Below are 15960 nucleotides of genomic sequence, written 5' to 3' on the forward strand. Positions count from 1 at the left end.
TTACCTTTACCTATCTCTCAGTCTAACCTATGTCTCAGTATTGTTGTAGGGATAAAAGAGGCAAAGAAACAGGCGCACAACCTTGAGCTCCTTGGATATTATTATTATTATTATTAGCAGCAGTAGTATTATAAGTATTAGTTTTCTTATTAGCTGGGGGGCAGGGAGGGGAAGAGGAAGGCAAAAGCTGAGTTTTGCAGAGAGTGAAATCACAAACCCAGTTAGCTGAAAGGCCTGCTCAGCACCTGCAACCAGCTCCTAATATTTTACCGAACATGGCTTCACACACACATGACAAAGTCGATCTCTGCAGCCATGAAGACTAGAAACTTGCAGTTTTAAAAGGAGGAGAAGAATAAATCTTAAGAACTTCAGGAAGCTGGATTCTGCACTACCCGATACCAAATTCCACACTACGTGTTGCAGTCGTGAAGCAATGTATGGCAGCACCCAACATGTGGAACGAAGAGAGAATCAAAGGGAGAAGAGTTCTTTTTGTTCCAATTAGTCAAACATGAGGCAGAGCATGAAATGATTTGGTGTTCCAACCCTCATGCTCAGTAGGAAACATGGGTCCCAACAACTAAATAGTGGCAACCAGGACTGTGTGCAGTCAATGCTAAAATGAAATAATAATAAAAATAATCCTCTAAGCAATCTGAATACTGCACCCCAAAACGATGAATTCTGCAACCTGCAGAAATTATGCAAATAGAGCACAGGGGCACTGTTTCTCTCTTCTATGACTTGCAGTGTTTACTTCATTGCTTATTTTTTCTGCTAGTGCTAGTCAAGAGGAGGATGAGGATTAGCACATGAATATTGCTGTGGAGTTGGTGAAAAATCCATTGAAGAACAGCTGAGATGCAGGACTATCTACACAGAGGTTGATTATGCAAAAAAATATTGTTGTCCTTTCAAAAGAAAGGTGCATCACCTTCCAAGATTTCATGTGCCCTCTGCAGAATCCGAGAGAAGTTTTTTTTATTTTATTTTAATGAAAAACTGCACTATATTAAATCACATCACAAATGCTCTCGGCGCCCACTTGTGACATTGGCGTCTGCCCTGACTTAGGAATCAGCGCCCTCTGCAGGCAACACCAAATTTCATCCCCTTAGTGGCCCATCAGGGGAAATTGGACTCGGCTCCACTTCCAAGCAAAGAGCGCCCCCTGGTGAGTCGTAACATGTCATCCAGCTCTATGCTAGCAATAAATCTCGGAGCGTTCCTTAAACTGGTGCCCTGGGGAAGGAGCGTGGGTTATCAGGGAGTCTTCAGCATTTATTTACTGGGCAGAGCAGAGACGAATTCCCGGGCTCAGTTAATAGGAAGCGTCAATAGCACTTAGCTCCTCATAAATATTAATTAGGGAGGTGGAATCTCAAGTGGCCAGAGAGGTGCAGTTAATTAATAAGCAATAACAAATATCGCTGTCGATCAATTACACAGAGAGGCTACTGGGAGAGGATGATAGCAAAGCTCTTGTGGGTTTTAGCAGTGTTTAGGAGAGGTAGGCGAAGGAACAGGGAATTAAAAGCATCCCTTCTCATCTCAAGAATTTGATAAAGTCCTGGGAATAACATAAGCAACTGGGTATGTTGCGTGACTGCATGTGAAACCAGTATTACACATAGCAAAAAATACTTACAAAGTGCAATCCTATACATGTCTACTCAGAAGTAAGTCACGTAGTTTTCAATGGGGTTTACTTCCAGGTAGGTATGTGTTGAAACTGCAGCCTTAGTCCAGTTGTCTATGTTGCAGAAATCTAACTGATGAATCGTATCAGTTTTAACTGATTAATCAGCTGATGGATTAAGTTTGCCAGTGAGCAAACTAATAGTACTTTCTTTGTTTCTAAATGATATAAATGTGAGTGTCTTTCGTAAGCATCCCTTTCCTGCACGGGGAGAATTCCTCTTTTTACAGATGATGGTTCGCCACCAGCAGTTTATATCAGCTGTTATTTTGAAAACTGAAAAATAACTTCCAAAAAAACAAAATAAAGAAAGATGTTGCCGAATTAATCAGGGACCATTCATTCATTCATTCATGTGTGTGTGTGTGTGTTAGAACTTAGCATTAATATAGGGCATTTCAAGACAACCGCAGCTCTGTTATCTCAGTTCCCCTTACCACAGACCACAGACCTGAAAGGCAGGCCTGTATTATCCTGTCCACATCACAGATGTGAGGCTGAGTGATGGTGCCATTTTGGTTGGCATCTGTCTGGAGACAACAGAGGAGTGTGCCTTTGGCCACCCAGTGAGATTATAGCTCAGGTGGGATTTGAACAAACAACTCACTCACTCCTTCTTGCCCACTTCCTGACATACCCATCACATTACTGCCAATGCTGAAGGCCACTGCATGCAGAAGGTTGCCTTCTGTACCCTGTGAGCAGGATCACAAGCTCTTCTTCGGTCAGGCAGGTATGGTGGAGTGTTCAACTTTTTAAAGCATCAAATGGAAGGAACACACACACACACACACACACACACACACACTCCTAAAATCCCTTCAGTGGGCTTGCTACGTGGCACTATTCTCAGTGAAACTTGGTTGAACACAGCCCAATATCTTTTACGGATTAGATTCCCTGTTGTTGTTGTTTAGTCGTTTAGTCGTGTCCGACTCTTCGTGACCCCATGGACCAGAGCACGCCAGGCACTTCTGTCCTCCACTGCCTCCCGCAGTTTGATCAAACTCATGCTAGTAGCTTCAAGAACACCATCCAACCATCTCATTCTCTGTCGTCCCCTTCTCCTTGTGCCCTCCATCTTTCCCAACATCAGGGTCTTTTCCAGGGAGTCCTCTCTTCTCATGAGGTGGCCAAAGTATTGGAGCCTCAGCTTCACGATCTGTCCTTCCAGTGAGCACTCAGGGCTGATTTCCTTCAGAATGGAGAGGTTTGATCTTCTTGCAGTCCATGGGACTCTCAAGAGTCTCCTCCAGCACCATAATTCAAAAGCATCAATTCTTCGGCGATCAGCCTTCTTTATGGTCCAGCTCTCACTTCCATACATATTAGATTCCCTACTTCATGCATAATCATGCACAGGTAGGGGGCATCCTCTCACCATTCTTTAATTAACCCACTCTGTGAATACGGGAGATTAACTAAAGCATGTTAAGAGGCAACAAATCCACTTTAATTTTGCTCGTGTACATTTTCACACACGCTTTAATGGGTTCCTTTTACACCAGGGCTGTAGGCAGACTGAGAGAAATCAAATAGCTCTGTATTCTTCTTGGTCAACCTGGAGATTTCTGTCACTGAAGATGGAGGAGATATAGAAAGACAATCCCACTAGGCTCTGCATCTCAAGTTATGGCCAGTGACTCCACCTCCTCTAGAGAAATGGGGCATGAATAGAGCAATTGGCTTACTGGGTCTGTTAAAATTTAAGTTATCATACATTTAATTGAAACTATCTCCTTCCTTCGGGATCTCCAAAGCAGCAAGACTGTGCAACTGTTTCTTTAGGCCATGTATGACTCCTTAAATTTAATCAATAACCAATCAGTTAGTTATAAAATTAATCAGTTTCAAACTTTTTAACCAATAGGTAACTCTAGTGGTGTTTTATTTAAATCACTCGGGGATGTTTCCCCACCTGGCTCGCACTCAAATGCCTGCCCTGATTGAACATTATCGCACTGTAAGTATGAAGGAATAAAGAAATATAAAAACACAAATTCACCCTGGAAGTGGTTTTCCAAAGCAGTTGGGAGAACTAGACGGGTTTCAAAAAACCCCGTTCAACCAGAATAGGCCGCAATGCTGCAGCGCAGGGCTAGAGGGCGCTGTGGCGCTACAGCGCAGAAGCCTGCGGATCCTGCCGCCCAAGAGGCGCTGTCCCGCAGCGAAAGTGCTGAAACTATCCGGGTCCGACGCCGCAGGGCGTCCCAGTTCCTCCCAGTGCCCACCCATTGCCTCACCTCAAGGCCCTGCTCAGCTTGTCGTAGTTCATATGGGGCTTGCATTTACGGATTCCCCACAGCCTGGCCACCTCGTCCGGGTCCTTGATGACAAACTCGCCGTAGTCCCCTTGCCAGGCGATGACGTTCTGGTATTCTTCTTTTTGCAGAAGCTCCAGGATGAAATGCCACAGCTGGATCTGGCGAGAGCCGGGGCTGGACTCTGGCTTGTAGGCCCAGTCTGGGAAGGCGAACCCTGCCAGGAGAGAGGTGGAAAGAATAAACCGGCTGGGGTCTAGAAGGGAGGGGGAGTTGCTCTAAGACAAGCCAGGAGAATCACTTACGTTTCTAGAGATCATATGTTTGCTGGGTCTTTCTCTCCTGCACCTTTGGAGCAGGGACGCAGGTACTTGCCTGCTGGGGCTCACGAATTCTGGAACCTCGTGAAGCATAGGAGACAACTCCCAGGAGACAAGGGGTCTTCTGCCCCCTCCCCATAAAATATTTGAGGAGGCAGCCCTGCCCCCAACTTGATGGGCATTGCCATTCAAATGATGTGCGTGCACTGTGTCATGTGATCGATTTTGAGGGCTGGGGCTTACCTGGCCCCCCCCAATATTTTATTCAAGTTGGTACCCCTAACACTCTCTGGCGCAAGCCCCGTACCTATCTGTGTGGATGCAAAAAGTGGCTGCCCTTGTCCCGGAACATGGCAGTTTTCCCTCTCCCGCCCCGCCCCCCGCAGTATGGAAAGGAAAGGGGGTTAAATGTCCAAAATGCAGCGACCTCTCAGGAAACTGATGCATTGCGGCGCTGTCACCTGATTTAAAAGTCAATTGATTAAATGAGCTTTGGTTGATTAATTGATTAGTCACTAGCTAAATCTACACATGCTTGTATACGAGTAAAAAAAAGAAATCATTCTGAAACCAAATGTGCATTGCCTTTTTTTAGGGGGGGGTTCTGCTCAAATATTTTTATTTATTTCATAAAATAAATAAAAAGGGGGGGAGACCTCAAAACAGATTTATAATAAGTGTTGGGGGGAAGGAACGTGAGGATGGCAAAGGGGTGGAATGGGATTGTGAATAACTGATTTAACTTCAGGCTTCCCCCAGTCCTTTCAGAGGCTGCGTTCACACACATATTTGGAACTAAATCCTGCTGAGACCTGCGGGACTTGCTTCTGACTAATCACGGACAGATTCAGGCTGTCAGTTTCTCAGATTTTAGCACTAATTTTGTGTGTGTGTGTGTTAGAACAAAGAGGTCTAGAAGCTTGTTCTGGTTTGAAATGGAATGTGAAGGTTGTCATGTTTTTACAAAATTGTTGCTTGTCGTGGGGTCAGAGGGCATTCCACTGTTCTAGTGCTAGTTATTCATTTGCTCAGCTTCTATCCCTCTCTTCATCAATGTATGATCCCAGGGTGGGTTACCGATGAAATAAAGCTTCAGTGCATGAGCACTAAAATATAACTAAACAACCATATTAAAACCTCAATTGATATATTAACAGAGCAACAGAATGATTACAAATTTACATCCGGTTGATTCAAATCCCTGTGAAGGTGCCTGCAGAAGTCTGGATAAAGACTTGTGTCTTCAGCTTATGCTGGAAAGTCAACAGTGTCAGCACCAGTGACAACGGAGAGCAGAACATTCCACAACCAGGAGAAGGTGCTGCCACCAAAAAGGCCCTCTCTTGTGCTGACACTACCTGTCTCATTCAGCAAAGGGCCACGAGAAGTGCCTCCCTTAAAGCTCTTAAAGCACAGCCTGAACGGTTTAGGGTCATATTGTTTTGCTGAGTTAAAGTGCTATAAACACTTACTTGGGACTAAGTCAACTGAACACTGCGGGACTTTTTTTCATTAAATTGCATGGATCAGGCTGTGATAGCAACTTATGCTAAGAATATCATCGGTTAAAAATGGCCACGGTTAATTAATTAATTAAAATTGCATTTCACATGTTTCTCAAGGCAGTATATGAACCCACCATAAAACTGCTAAAAATAGTTTTTAAGACAGTGCAAAAACAACAACTGAAGACTGGTTTGAAAACAATGCAAAAGGAACACCTTAAGTAAGAAGCAATCTTGAGAACAGATTTTCCTGAGTGTATAAAAGTCGATTTCAGCTTGGCTGTGAATTTTTTTGCAGTACAGTGGTACCTCGGGTTACATACGCTTCAGGTTACAGACTCCGCTAACCCAGAAATAGTACCTTGGGTTAAGAACTTTGCTTCAGGATGAGAACAGAAATCGTGCTCCGGCGGCACGGCAGCAGCAGGAGGCCCCCTTAGCTAAAGTGGTGCTTCAGGTTAAGAATAGTTTCAGGTTATGAACGGACCTCCGGAACCAATTAAGTACTTAACCCGAGCTACCACTGTACTGTATGCAGATGCAGTGCAGATTAATTCCAGGGGGTTGCTGTGTTTGTCGTGGTAAAAGTATGGCACTGCAAAGATTAACTGGATTCTTGTATGAGTGTTTGTGGGATGCAGCCAGTTTGTCTAATGTATGAACAGGTATCCTCAGAGGGCAGACATAGACAAAGGGCAAAAAATAGCATACAGTGATCCCCCCACTAAAAAAACAAAAAGGCCAATGATATTTCATTGCCACAGTAAATTTGTTAGTCTTTAAGGTGCCACTGGACCTTGTATTGTTTTCATATGGATTTTAAAAGTTGCTGTACCATACAAAGTGGTATTCCTGAATAGGTTTTGTTTTTTTTAAGATATCCTATGATATGGGGCATTCCTAAAAATCAAGTGAAATTGGTAGTGAATTTGAAATGGTTCAGTTAAACCTGCTTCCAATTAAAGCTAGGAAATATTTTTGTATGTTATAAGTCAGGGGTAATTCTTTGTTACATCATTAATCTTCATGATTAAGATCCCAATCATTGTGTTTATTATTGAATTTGGAATGGTTGGGTCACCTTTTTAAAAAAATTCCCTATTCTGTCAGCAATGAGTATTTTTCATATGGTGTTTCTCCTGCATGAAACTGCTGAATGTTCATTCACTTATCAAGAGGTTTAGCTCTGTCACTTGTGGCCTGAATCGAGATAACTGTTTTCTATCCCACTGCATGTATTAATTAGCATAGCAGCGCAGGGATGCTTGCTTTAGAATCAACACGGCTTTGTGAACAGCCACTATAATCATTTCACATACATTTAAGCATTAGCACAATTATCACAGTCTGTAGTTATGCATTTCATTTCCCACTGCTTTCATTGCCAACATGTGTTTTCTCCCCACATTTTGGTGAGTATATGTATGCCATCTTAAGAAATCTCTAGTCCATGAAAGCTTGTGCCAGAATAAAGTTTTTGTGCTTGAGGTGCATAAGACTCCATATTGTTATTTTACTGCATGCAAACGTTGACGTTACTTTCCCATAGATGTCAAATATATTTGATCTCTTTTTGTTGGCCTGCCCCTTCACCTCTTCTTTTTTAGTAGCTGTGCCTCTTTACCATATTTTATTTTTAGTGTCTAACTCTACACCACATGAACGTTCATGAGCCGATCGTTGCATGCAGGCACATGCCAAATAAACCCAAATGTTTGTGCACATGGCAAGACCTTTGCTAGTGAGTTTCCTCTTACACTACTTATAAAATGTTCCCCGAGTCCTCCGAGATCTCTCCCTTGAAGTTGAGATGCTCTCCGCCTTGTAGTTATTTCCACTTTCAGATCTTAATTCCGCAGTGGGCTTGAATAACAACCTGACACTGTGTTTAAAAGCAGGCATCTCCAAGGAGCAGGGATAGCCAGCTCGGTCACCTCCACCCCGACTAATTAATCATGGCTAAAAGCTGAGCTCTCTCTGCAGCTCAGGAGGGAACGGACTTCAAGCAGAAGGTGCTGAGGGACACACTCCGGCCTCTTCTGTGCAGGAGAGGTCAGGCCGGCCTCTTCAGATCTGTGCCTCTATCTATGAATCTATCATTAACAGGCCTAATGAACTGCTGATCAATGCCTTGATTTTCAGTTACACAGAGCACCTTTGGCACCCCTGCAGTAAATTACATTCACTCTCCCGAAGGCCTCTCTCTCTCTCAGATGCCAGGGCCCTCGAAGTGTGAGATCAGCCTCTCAACAGAGGCGCAGATACTTTGCTGGGAAGTCCTGGGCACTCTTGATGCCTCTCAAAGTGCAAAGGGGATACCTGTCGCATTCCTCTCCCCCTTGCATTAATTGAAGGCATGAGGCACCAAGGGCAAAGCACTCTTGGCCAATGGGATCATAGCAGGACTGTAATGTAATGCCCACAGAGTTTCTACATCAGCTCTAAAATATGTGCAGTTTACCTGCAGGCCCACAGCCTGGAATATTAAGGTGTTGATAAGCCCTAGGATAAAGCAGGGGTCTGTCTGTGTCCAGTAGCCTTCAAAGATGAACGCTACTTAACTTGCTCAGTGCTTTATTTTGACGAAGCAAAATTTAATTTATCACAAAGGGAGAATAAGTACCACATGGTTGTCCGTCCATTTTATACTGGGAGACTGGAGCAGGAACATTAGCTCTTCATTCTCCCTACACAGTTTTCCTTTTATTTTTCCATAAGAAAAACAGCTAGCAGCCTAAACAGATAGACAGTTTTGTCTCAAAGGTTCTGTTTGAGTCACCCAAGGAGATTTGGGGAGGCTTCCCAGTTTCCATTTCCCATCCTGAACATGGGAATGTTTTCCTTGGGGTTTTTGAAATAGCAAGACAGGTATATATATATATATGTATGTATTATTATTATTATTATTATTATAGCATGGGAGGCTGAACGAAATTTGCTTTTCATTTGTATAGTCTGCTCTTGGCATTTCCTGCTCTATTTGCAAAGCAGAAAGAGAGGATTCACCATGGTTCTAACTACTTCACAGAGCAGAGAAAATCCTGGACGGAGTCCTTGCTGCCGCTGTCGCTGCTGGATGATCTGTTTGCTCCCAAAGCACATTTGCAGTTCACATGGAGCAATGGTGCGGAGTAACAAACCACATAGGCTTGGGGTGTGTACCCCAATAATCCTACACAGCGTATGAGAGCTCCTCAGCAGCGGACTGCTTCACACAGAAAAGTTTCCCTGGCGTTCGAAAACCCCTGTTGTAGGTGGAAATTGGCAGGTTCATTCTGCACCAACCACTCCCATTACTTTTTGAAAGGGAAGCACCAGCTCACAACTCCCCCAGGAACAAGATCTTATCAGCAGGGGGTGGGTTGCTTAGTGGTGAATGAATGACACTTTGTACATGCTCAAAGGCCAATTCATTACACTTTTTAAGGAGACTACACCCTATTAATCACCCTGTCCTTTATTTTTAGGACCGCTTTGTAAATTACAGCTTCTGCCAAATTGACATGGAGTGCCTGGATTTAGATTGGCAGGAACAGGAATAAGTTTGCTCAGTCCAGACACCTTGAAAGGGCACATGTGGGCACACCAGTTAAGTCAAAATGAGCCTTGATTAAAATCTGGGCCTCCTAGTCCTGTTTATCTGGCTCTTTGGTCTCTCCCCAGGCCATGACTCTCACTGGCCTTGCAGCTCACTTCCTGGAGTCCCTTTGACTGGCTAAAATGTGTCCTTGATTATGCCTCTTGCTTGCCTCAGTGGACGGTGGAGAGAAGTGGTTATAGCACTGCAGAAACCTCAGGCCTGTGTGTTGCTGAAATGTACCCTACTTTTTAAGAAGTAAGGGTCACATCCCAAGCCCCGCCCACCTTTGCCTCCGGCCCCACCCACCCCTGGCAAGTGGCTCTACCCACTCCTTAGAAAGTTGCCTATGGGGGGGGGAATGTGGGCCCCCAGGCTGAATAAACTTCCATGCCATGGATTTAAACTCTTTCAGGTCGTTCACCCTTGCAAGCAAATGAACCAGCAAACTAGGCGTGTGATACACAACCGCAGAGAGGTTAAGCAAAACACAGTTTTCCACTGCTGTCGCTAGAGTGCTGGGCCTGGCAATGTGATTGACTGTTAAATTGCCATGCATTGACGCTGCAAAAACAGGTGAAGTTGCTCCCCTTTTTCAAGGGAGAGCCAGGTGGTGTAGTTTTAATGTGTTGGATTCACAACGGGGGAAACTAGGTTCAAAAGCTGCATAGCCGTGATGCTCAGTGGCGTAGCGTGGGGGGTGCAGGGGGGCCCGGCCGCACCGGGCGCAACATCTGGGGGTTAGGGGGCGCAAATCCACGGGTTAGGGGGCGCAAATTACTTGCCTTGCCCCGGGTGCTGACAACCCACGCTACGCCACTGGTGATGCTCCCAGGGTCACCACTCGCCTACCTCCCAGGGTTGTTGTGAATCTTAAATAGGGACATGGGAAAACCTGCAAACGTTGCCTTGCGCTTCTTGGAAGAAGGTGAGATGTGGATGCAGAAGAAAATACATACAGTGAGACTTTTCCTCCCCCGCCAACACCAGACTGCTAAGATTCTTCCTTTGACTGCCCTGCCATGGTTTTAGCCTCAGTGTATGGGGAAAAATAGAATCAGCTGGCTAATGAAACATGCAAGGCTTCTGTCCTCAGAGGCCCAGCATGGAAAAGAGTGCCCTGCGGTTAAAACCAGCTCCTTTGATTGTCACTATTGCCCCCCAGCCTTCAGCTTGGAGCTACAAACTCCACAGCAGTCTAGACCCTTGGGGGAGATTTTGCTGTGAGAGAGGGGGAGGGTGCAGTTATTAGCTGTGTGAAATGAGTGGGTATGGTATTGTGTGTGTGTTTGTTTGTTTCTAACTGGGAGAGGGTGAACGTAGGAGCCATGATGACTGTGTCTCATACATTGCATGTGGCTGGATTTGCATTTATTCATTGGATGGTCTCTAAACAGGATCCATTTGCAGAAAAATCTCCTCTTCAAATTCTAACGTTTTATATTTACCAGATATCCACTGACGATTCAAATATTTGCGAGTGAACCGCTGAATATTTTACATATGATAATGTATCTTCCCTTCCTTTCTTCAGCCCCTTGTTTTCTGGTGGTTGCTTTTTATTATTCACAGTTGCACTCACATTTAAAAAAAATATTCATTTTAAATTTATTTTGTTGCTATGAATTCATTGAATAAAAGTTAGGCATACATTTTAAAAACAAATAACTTCATTTTTTTCCCATGTTGCATGCAATGGTATGTAGCATTTGATCGTTGACATGCAATAGTATGTAGTGCTTTTTGACATTTGACACCTGTCAGTATCAAAACAATCAAGAGGTATCAACAGGTCTAAAGCCCTTGAGATGATGGTTTCACCTACAATGTTGAATTGGAATTCTGAAAATGAAATTTTTGCATGCCGAAAAAGTGAGAGAACAGCAGATTTCAAATATTTGTGAATGTTGATTTCAGCGTTATTGTATATGTCAGCAGCAGTAATGTGCAGCAGTCTTTTGCACAATAGCAGTAGTGTGTATGTACATAGGTGTCCAATCAGACTAGGTTTGATGTTGGGCATGCGATAAATAATGGTCTGTACACTTCACCTTATCTGTGCAGGAGCTAGTGAAGGAGAGAAGGAAATTCTGCACACGCTCAGAGGTCCCCTATTATGTACATATTGTGTGGCTAGCATTAAAAACCGACCAAATGGCACACCCATTTCTACTAACCGAAAGGAGCAAACTGCAGCAGAACATTTTGCCAAGTTCTATTAAAATGAATGGGAAACAGAACAGTAGTATCCATTATTTTCTTTTCAGTGTGTCCATGTTGCAAGGAATAAGTTAGCTCAGCTTTTCCCAAAGTTTCTTTTGAGCCATTTGTCACCAGATCCTAGAAATTGTTTTTATCTGAGCTAATCAAACTAATAATACAGAAGAACACTGCGCCTCTCAGGAAGTGCAGAGCTTATTCACCACTGAATGTGGACAGGCTGCACTCATGGTCATTTGGAAGAACAGTGTTTCATAGAATCACAGATTTGTGGAGCTGGAAGGGACCACGAGGGTCATCTAGTCCAACCCCCTTTCACCTAACATGGGGCTCAAACCCACAACCCTGAGCTTAAGAGTCTCTTGCTTTACCAACTGAGCTATCCCAGCTCAGGCAATAAGGAATGATTGCTACAGACTTATTTTAATCGCATTTATTTTCATGGGATTGGGGAAGACAATATGTTCACCCAAGCCCCTGCATGGAATCAGGGTACAGGGCAGAAATGAAGGCATTCTTGATGCCCATTCACACATGGTGTGAAATGTGTGCGTATGAATGACTACTTCCCTCTGTTCTGCCTGTGCAGCATGATTTAAAGCATTTTGTCTGGGATGCGGGTTCAAGCCTTCACTCAGCCACAGAGTGACATTCAGCCAGTAGCCTAACCTACCTCAGAGTTGTTGTTCTAAGTATAAAATGTGGCGGTGGTGGGGATTTGTACGCTGTGTTAAACTCACTGGATGAAAGGTAGGATAACAGTGAAATAATAAATAAAATAAAAAAATTCCTTCCAGTAGCACCTTAAAGACCAACTAAGTTAGTTCTTGGTATGAGCTTTCGTGTATCGGAAGAAGTGCGCATGCACACGAAAGCTCATACCAAGAACTAACTTAGTTGGTCTTTAAGGTGCTACTGGAAGGAATTTTTTTATTTTGACTATGGCAGACCAACACGGCTACCTATCTGTAACTGTATAATAAATAAATAAAAACATCAAGTTGCCCACTGTTGGAATTCATAGCTAGCTGAGCTCAAACACATGTTTAAAAAGAAACACGTGTTTTAAAAGAAAGAGAGTTTAAGAATTATTAGGATAGGGCCACTGGGCTCCAGAAACCGCAAAACAGAGTCTGGCGATTGGGCCTCTCCTTGAAGACTCAGCTAAAGTGACAATAATAAGGACTTGCGGTTGTTTCCAAAGCTACTCCTACACAGAGTAGACCCATTAAAGTCAATATACATGACTAACTTAGGGCCATTGATTTCTTTGGTTCTACTCTGAGTTGGATAGAGCCCTTGGGAAGATTATATATATATAAAATATTTTTGCTAAATCCTTGACTTCCTGATTTGGGAAAGACAACATCTCAGACAGCGCCATCTGTGCACGTTTGTAGGTGGGTATTATGGTGGTGATTAAATTTGCTTTGACTTCTTGGGTACATCCCCAACCTGTTGAAGGTGCATAGCAGTGTGGCGGGCCATCTTAAGCTTCTTGGAGGGTGGGAAAATAGATGAGGTATAAATGAAATAAATAAATAAATAAATAAATAAATAAATACGGCACAATAAAAAAGCAAGAAGTAAGGCAAAGGAGAAAAATGTTGGTTCTAGTTGTATCTTTTCATTTAAAAATTGAGGTAGCTCAGTTGGTTATATCCCAGTGTTGATAGCTCCAAGGTCATAGAATAATAGAACAGTAGAGCTGGGAGGTACCCCAAGGGTCATCTAGTCCAACCCCGTGCGATGGAGGAATCAAGGCTTGATCCCCGTATGGGACAGCTGCATTTCCCTGCATTGCAGGGGGCTGGACTAGATGACCCTCAGGATCCCTTCCAACTCTACAATTCTACAAGTCCTTTCCAACTCTGCAGTTCTTTGATTTCCCAGTGGGGGAGGGAGAGCAGCGCTGGCCAAGTGAGATCACCTTGGGTGCTTATAGGAACTGGAAGACTTGAGATATAAATCTCTACATAAAGAAACATAAACTTTTAAAAGTGGTGGATGCGCTGGGGTCTCACCTGGAAAAGTGCTAGGCCGGTTTGGTCTATGGCCGGATCTACCCTGAAATTAACCCCCGCTGCTGATCTCTCTCTCTCTCTCTCTCTCTCTCTCTCTCTCTCTGTGTGTGTGTGTGTGTGTGTGTGTGTGTTGGTAAAGCGAAGGCAATTTTACCTGGAGTCCAGAGAGCAGGAACCGGCGAGGTGAGCAGCAGGTCCGAGACGCAGTTACAGTCCATGGCGCGAGAAGGTTACACCTGCAGAGGCGGAGAAGGGTCGTGAAATTGGATGGGTGGACTGGGGAGAGGAAGCACAAGCAAAAGCAGGGTTTGCAACGTTTGAGAGACAACTGGATGAATGCATTAGAACAGCGAGGAAACGAGTTCCAAAAAAATGGAGTGGGGTGGGGTGGGGGAAGCGGTTGTTGTTTTTCAGGAGACAGCGGAGGAGATAAAGTTCTGCCCAGCTTCTCGCGGCGCTCCCAGAGGGCGACGGGCCTCCTGCTGCGTCCGAAGGACTACCAGCACTCACGGACTAAGGCCGAAGTCGCCAGCCAGCCCAACCCTCAATGCCGACCCGAGCTCCATTCCCTGCGCCCGCCGTTGCGTAAGAAGCTCGGCAGCGCGGCTCTGCGCGAAGAGGGAGAAAGAGCCCCGCGCCTTGGACCCGCTGAACCCGCGAATTATTCGCCTCTCTTTTGGGGTGCCTGCCGCGGTATTCCCCAGAAGGTTGACCCTCTCCCCACAAGCCGCTTTCCAGTTGAAGTACTCGGAATGGGACGATCCGAACTCGGAAGTAAGCCGGACTCACGAGTTATTGTGGGTCTACTCCTCTGGAATGTGGGAACCGTCGAATGGAATTTCCTTCTAATTAAACTTGTTGGCTTCAACCCCGAGGCATCATGGGCTTTGTTGCGAGTTGGGCTGCTGGTGTTATGTCGGCCTGGGCAATTGCGTCTGCGTGCATTAAGGAACGCTGTGCGCCCGTGGTTGTGTGAACACGTCCCCAGATCGTGTGCACATTTAAATTAACGGTGCTGCCTTGCACATATACCTCTGCGTGACCCTGTGTGTGTGTGTGTACTTGTGTAGATCCATTTGGCCCTTGGGTGTTGGTTTCCATAGAATTATTATTTATTAAATCTGTATACTGTATTACTTATTAAATACGTCTGAGAGGGAGGCTGGTCGCCGCCGCCAACTGCTTCTTTGGCGTCATCTCGCATGCCGAAAAGCCTCCGCCCAGTTGGATAACGCCCCACAAGTCTACCCCCAAAATATCCGCAGCAGCCCACCCAACAAAGCGAATATTGAGGGAGGGAAGGGTAAAGTTTCTTTTCGTAACCTGCACATTCTCATTTTCCCCAACCCCTTTCAACCGAAGAGCCACAGGGAAAGAGAGAGGGCAACAGGTAGCCCTCATTCAATTAGAATGCGCTCATTCAATTAGAACAAAAAAACAGACCGCGATCCTAAACACAGCTCCTTGAAAGTTCGTCCCACGCTGCATTTGATGGAACTTTCTTCCTCCAAAGCAGACATAGGATCGAGGCCTAGCACCAAGCCCCCTCAGTGCCCGAGAAGGGCTCCCCTTTAATTGGAGAGGGGGCTTCTTCACACACACGAATATTGCACACCTTTGGAGTGCAGCCTTGCACGAGGGCAGGGCAGTTTCCGCAGAATACTCGCCTGCTTCCTCCATGCCAGCTAGCAGAATAGGGTTTGTTGGGCCCAGCCGCCCTCTTAGGAATCTGCCTTATCCCTTGGCCCAGTTAGCTCAGCCCTGCCTACACTGACCGGCAAAAGCTCCCCAGGCATTTTTCTATCTGCAGATACCTAGGACCGAACCAGGGGCCTTTCTGCGCGCCGAAGCACGACCTCATGGCACCTCTTTCGCTTGCCTCTCTCCCAAAATCACACTCAGGATGTCCGATTCTCCCCGCCAAAACTTCAGATTCACAACAGCAATAATAAATAGCAGCAAATGTATTCATTCCATCAGCGCGCTTCACACCGTAGCAAGCCGGGAAGCGAAAAGAAAGAGGAAATGGAAAAAGACAAGTCTCTGCCCGCAAGGAACTTACAAACTACGAAGGAAGGAGGAGGAAAGGCAGCAGAATAACCGAGGAAGGATCTATACTTACGGTTTTCCCGCATGTAGATGCATATTCCTATTAAGTTGCATTAGCTTCCCACCCCGCCGCGCCCTCTCTTGTCCCCTGCTTCCTTCCTCCCCACGGATTGCCCCATTTGCGCCCCACAACGGTTTAAAGCCCATCCTTACCTCTTTCCCGAGCCCCGCGTCCATCCGAGGGGTTTTTTTGGGTGCCCAGAGCGGGGGGAGTTTCCTCCCTGGTTCTTCAAGAAGCATCG

At 45.2% G+C, this 15960-nt stretch overlaps 1 protein-coding gene across 5 annotated transcripts in view; it reads right to left on the reverse strand.

The window, feature by feature from the left end:
• ERFL (ETS repressor factor like) overlaps window positions 1-15960 on the reverse strand; it is a 157141-nt gene that overhangs the window by 4121 nt on the left and 137060 nt on the right. For 4 of the 5 annotated variants that reach the window (XM_082232700.1, XM_082232699.1, XM_082232703.1 and 1 more), the window contains exons 2-3: window positions 13764-13845; window positions 3946-4180 (exon numbers count right to left, since the gene is read on the reverse strand). In XM_082232700.1, coding sequence (XP_082088826.1) covers window positions 3946-4180; window positions 13764-13827 — 299 coding nt within the window. In that variant the 5' untranslated portion in view covers window positions 13828-13845. Of the gene's footprint in view, window positions 1-3945; window positions 4181-13763; window positions 13846-15871; window positions 15929-15960 lie in introns of those variants that run through there. The other variant, XM_082232702.1, reaches the window with a different exon arrangement.

This window comes from Podarcis vaucheri (assembly GCF_965113315.1).
Source record: "Podarcis vaucheri genome assembly, chromosome: 7".
NCBI lineage: Eukaryota > Metazoa > Chordata > Lepidosauria > Squamata > Lacertidae > Podarcis > Podarcis vaucheri.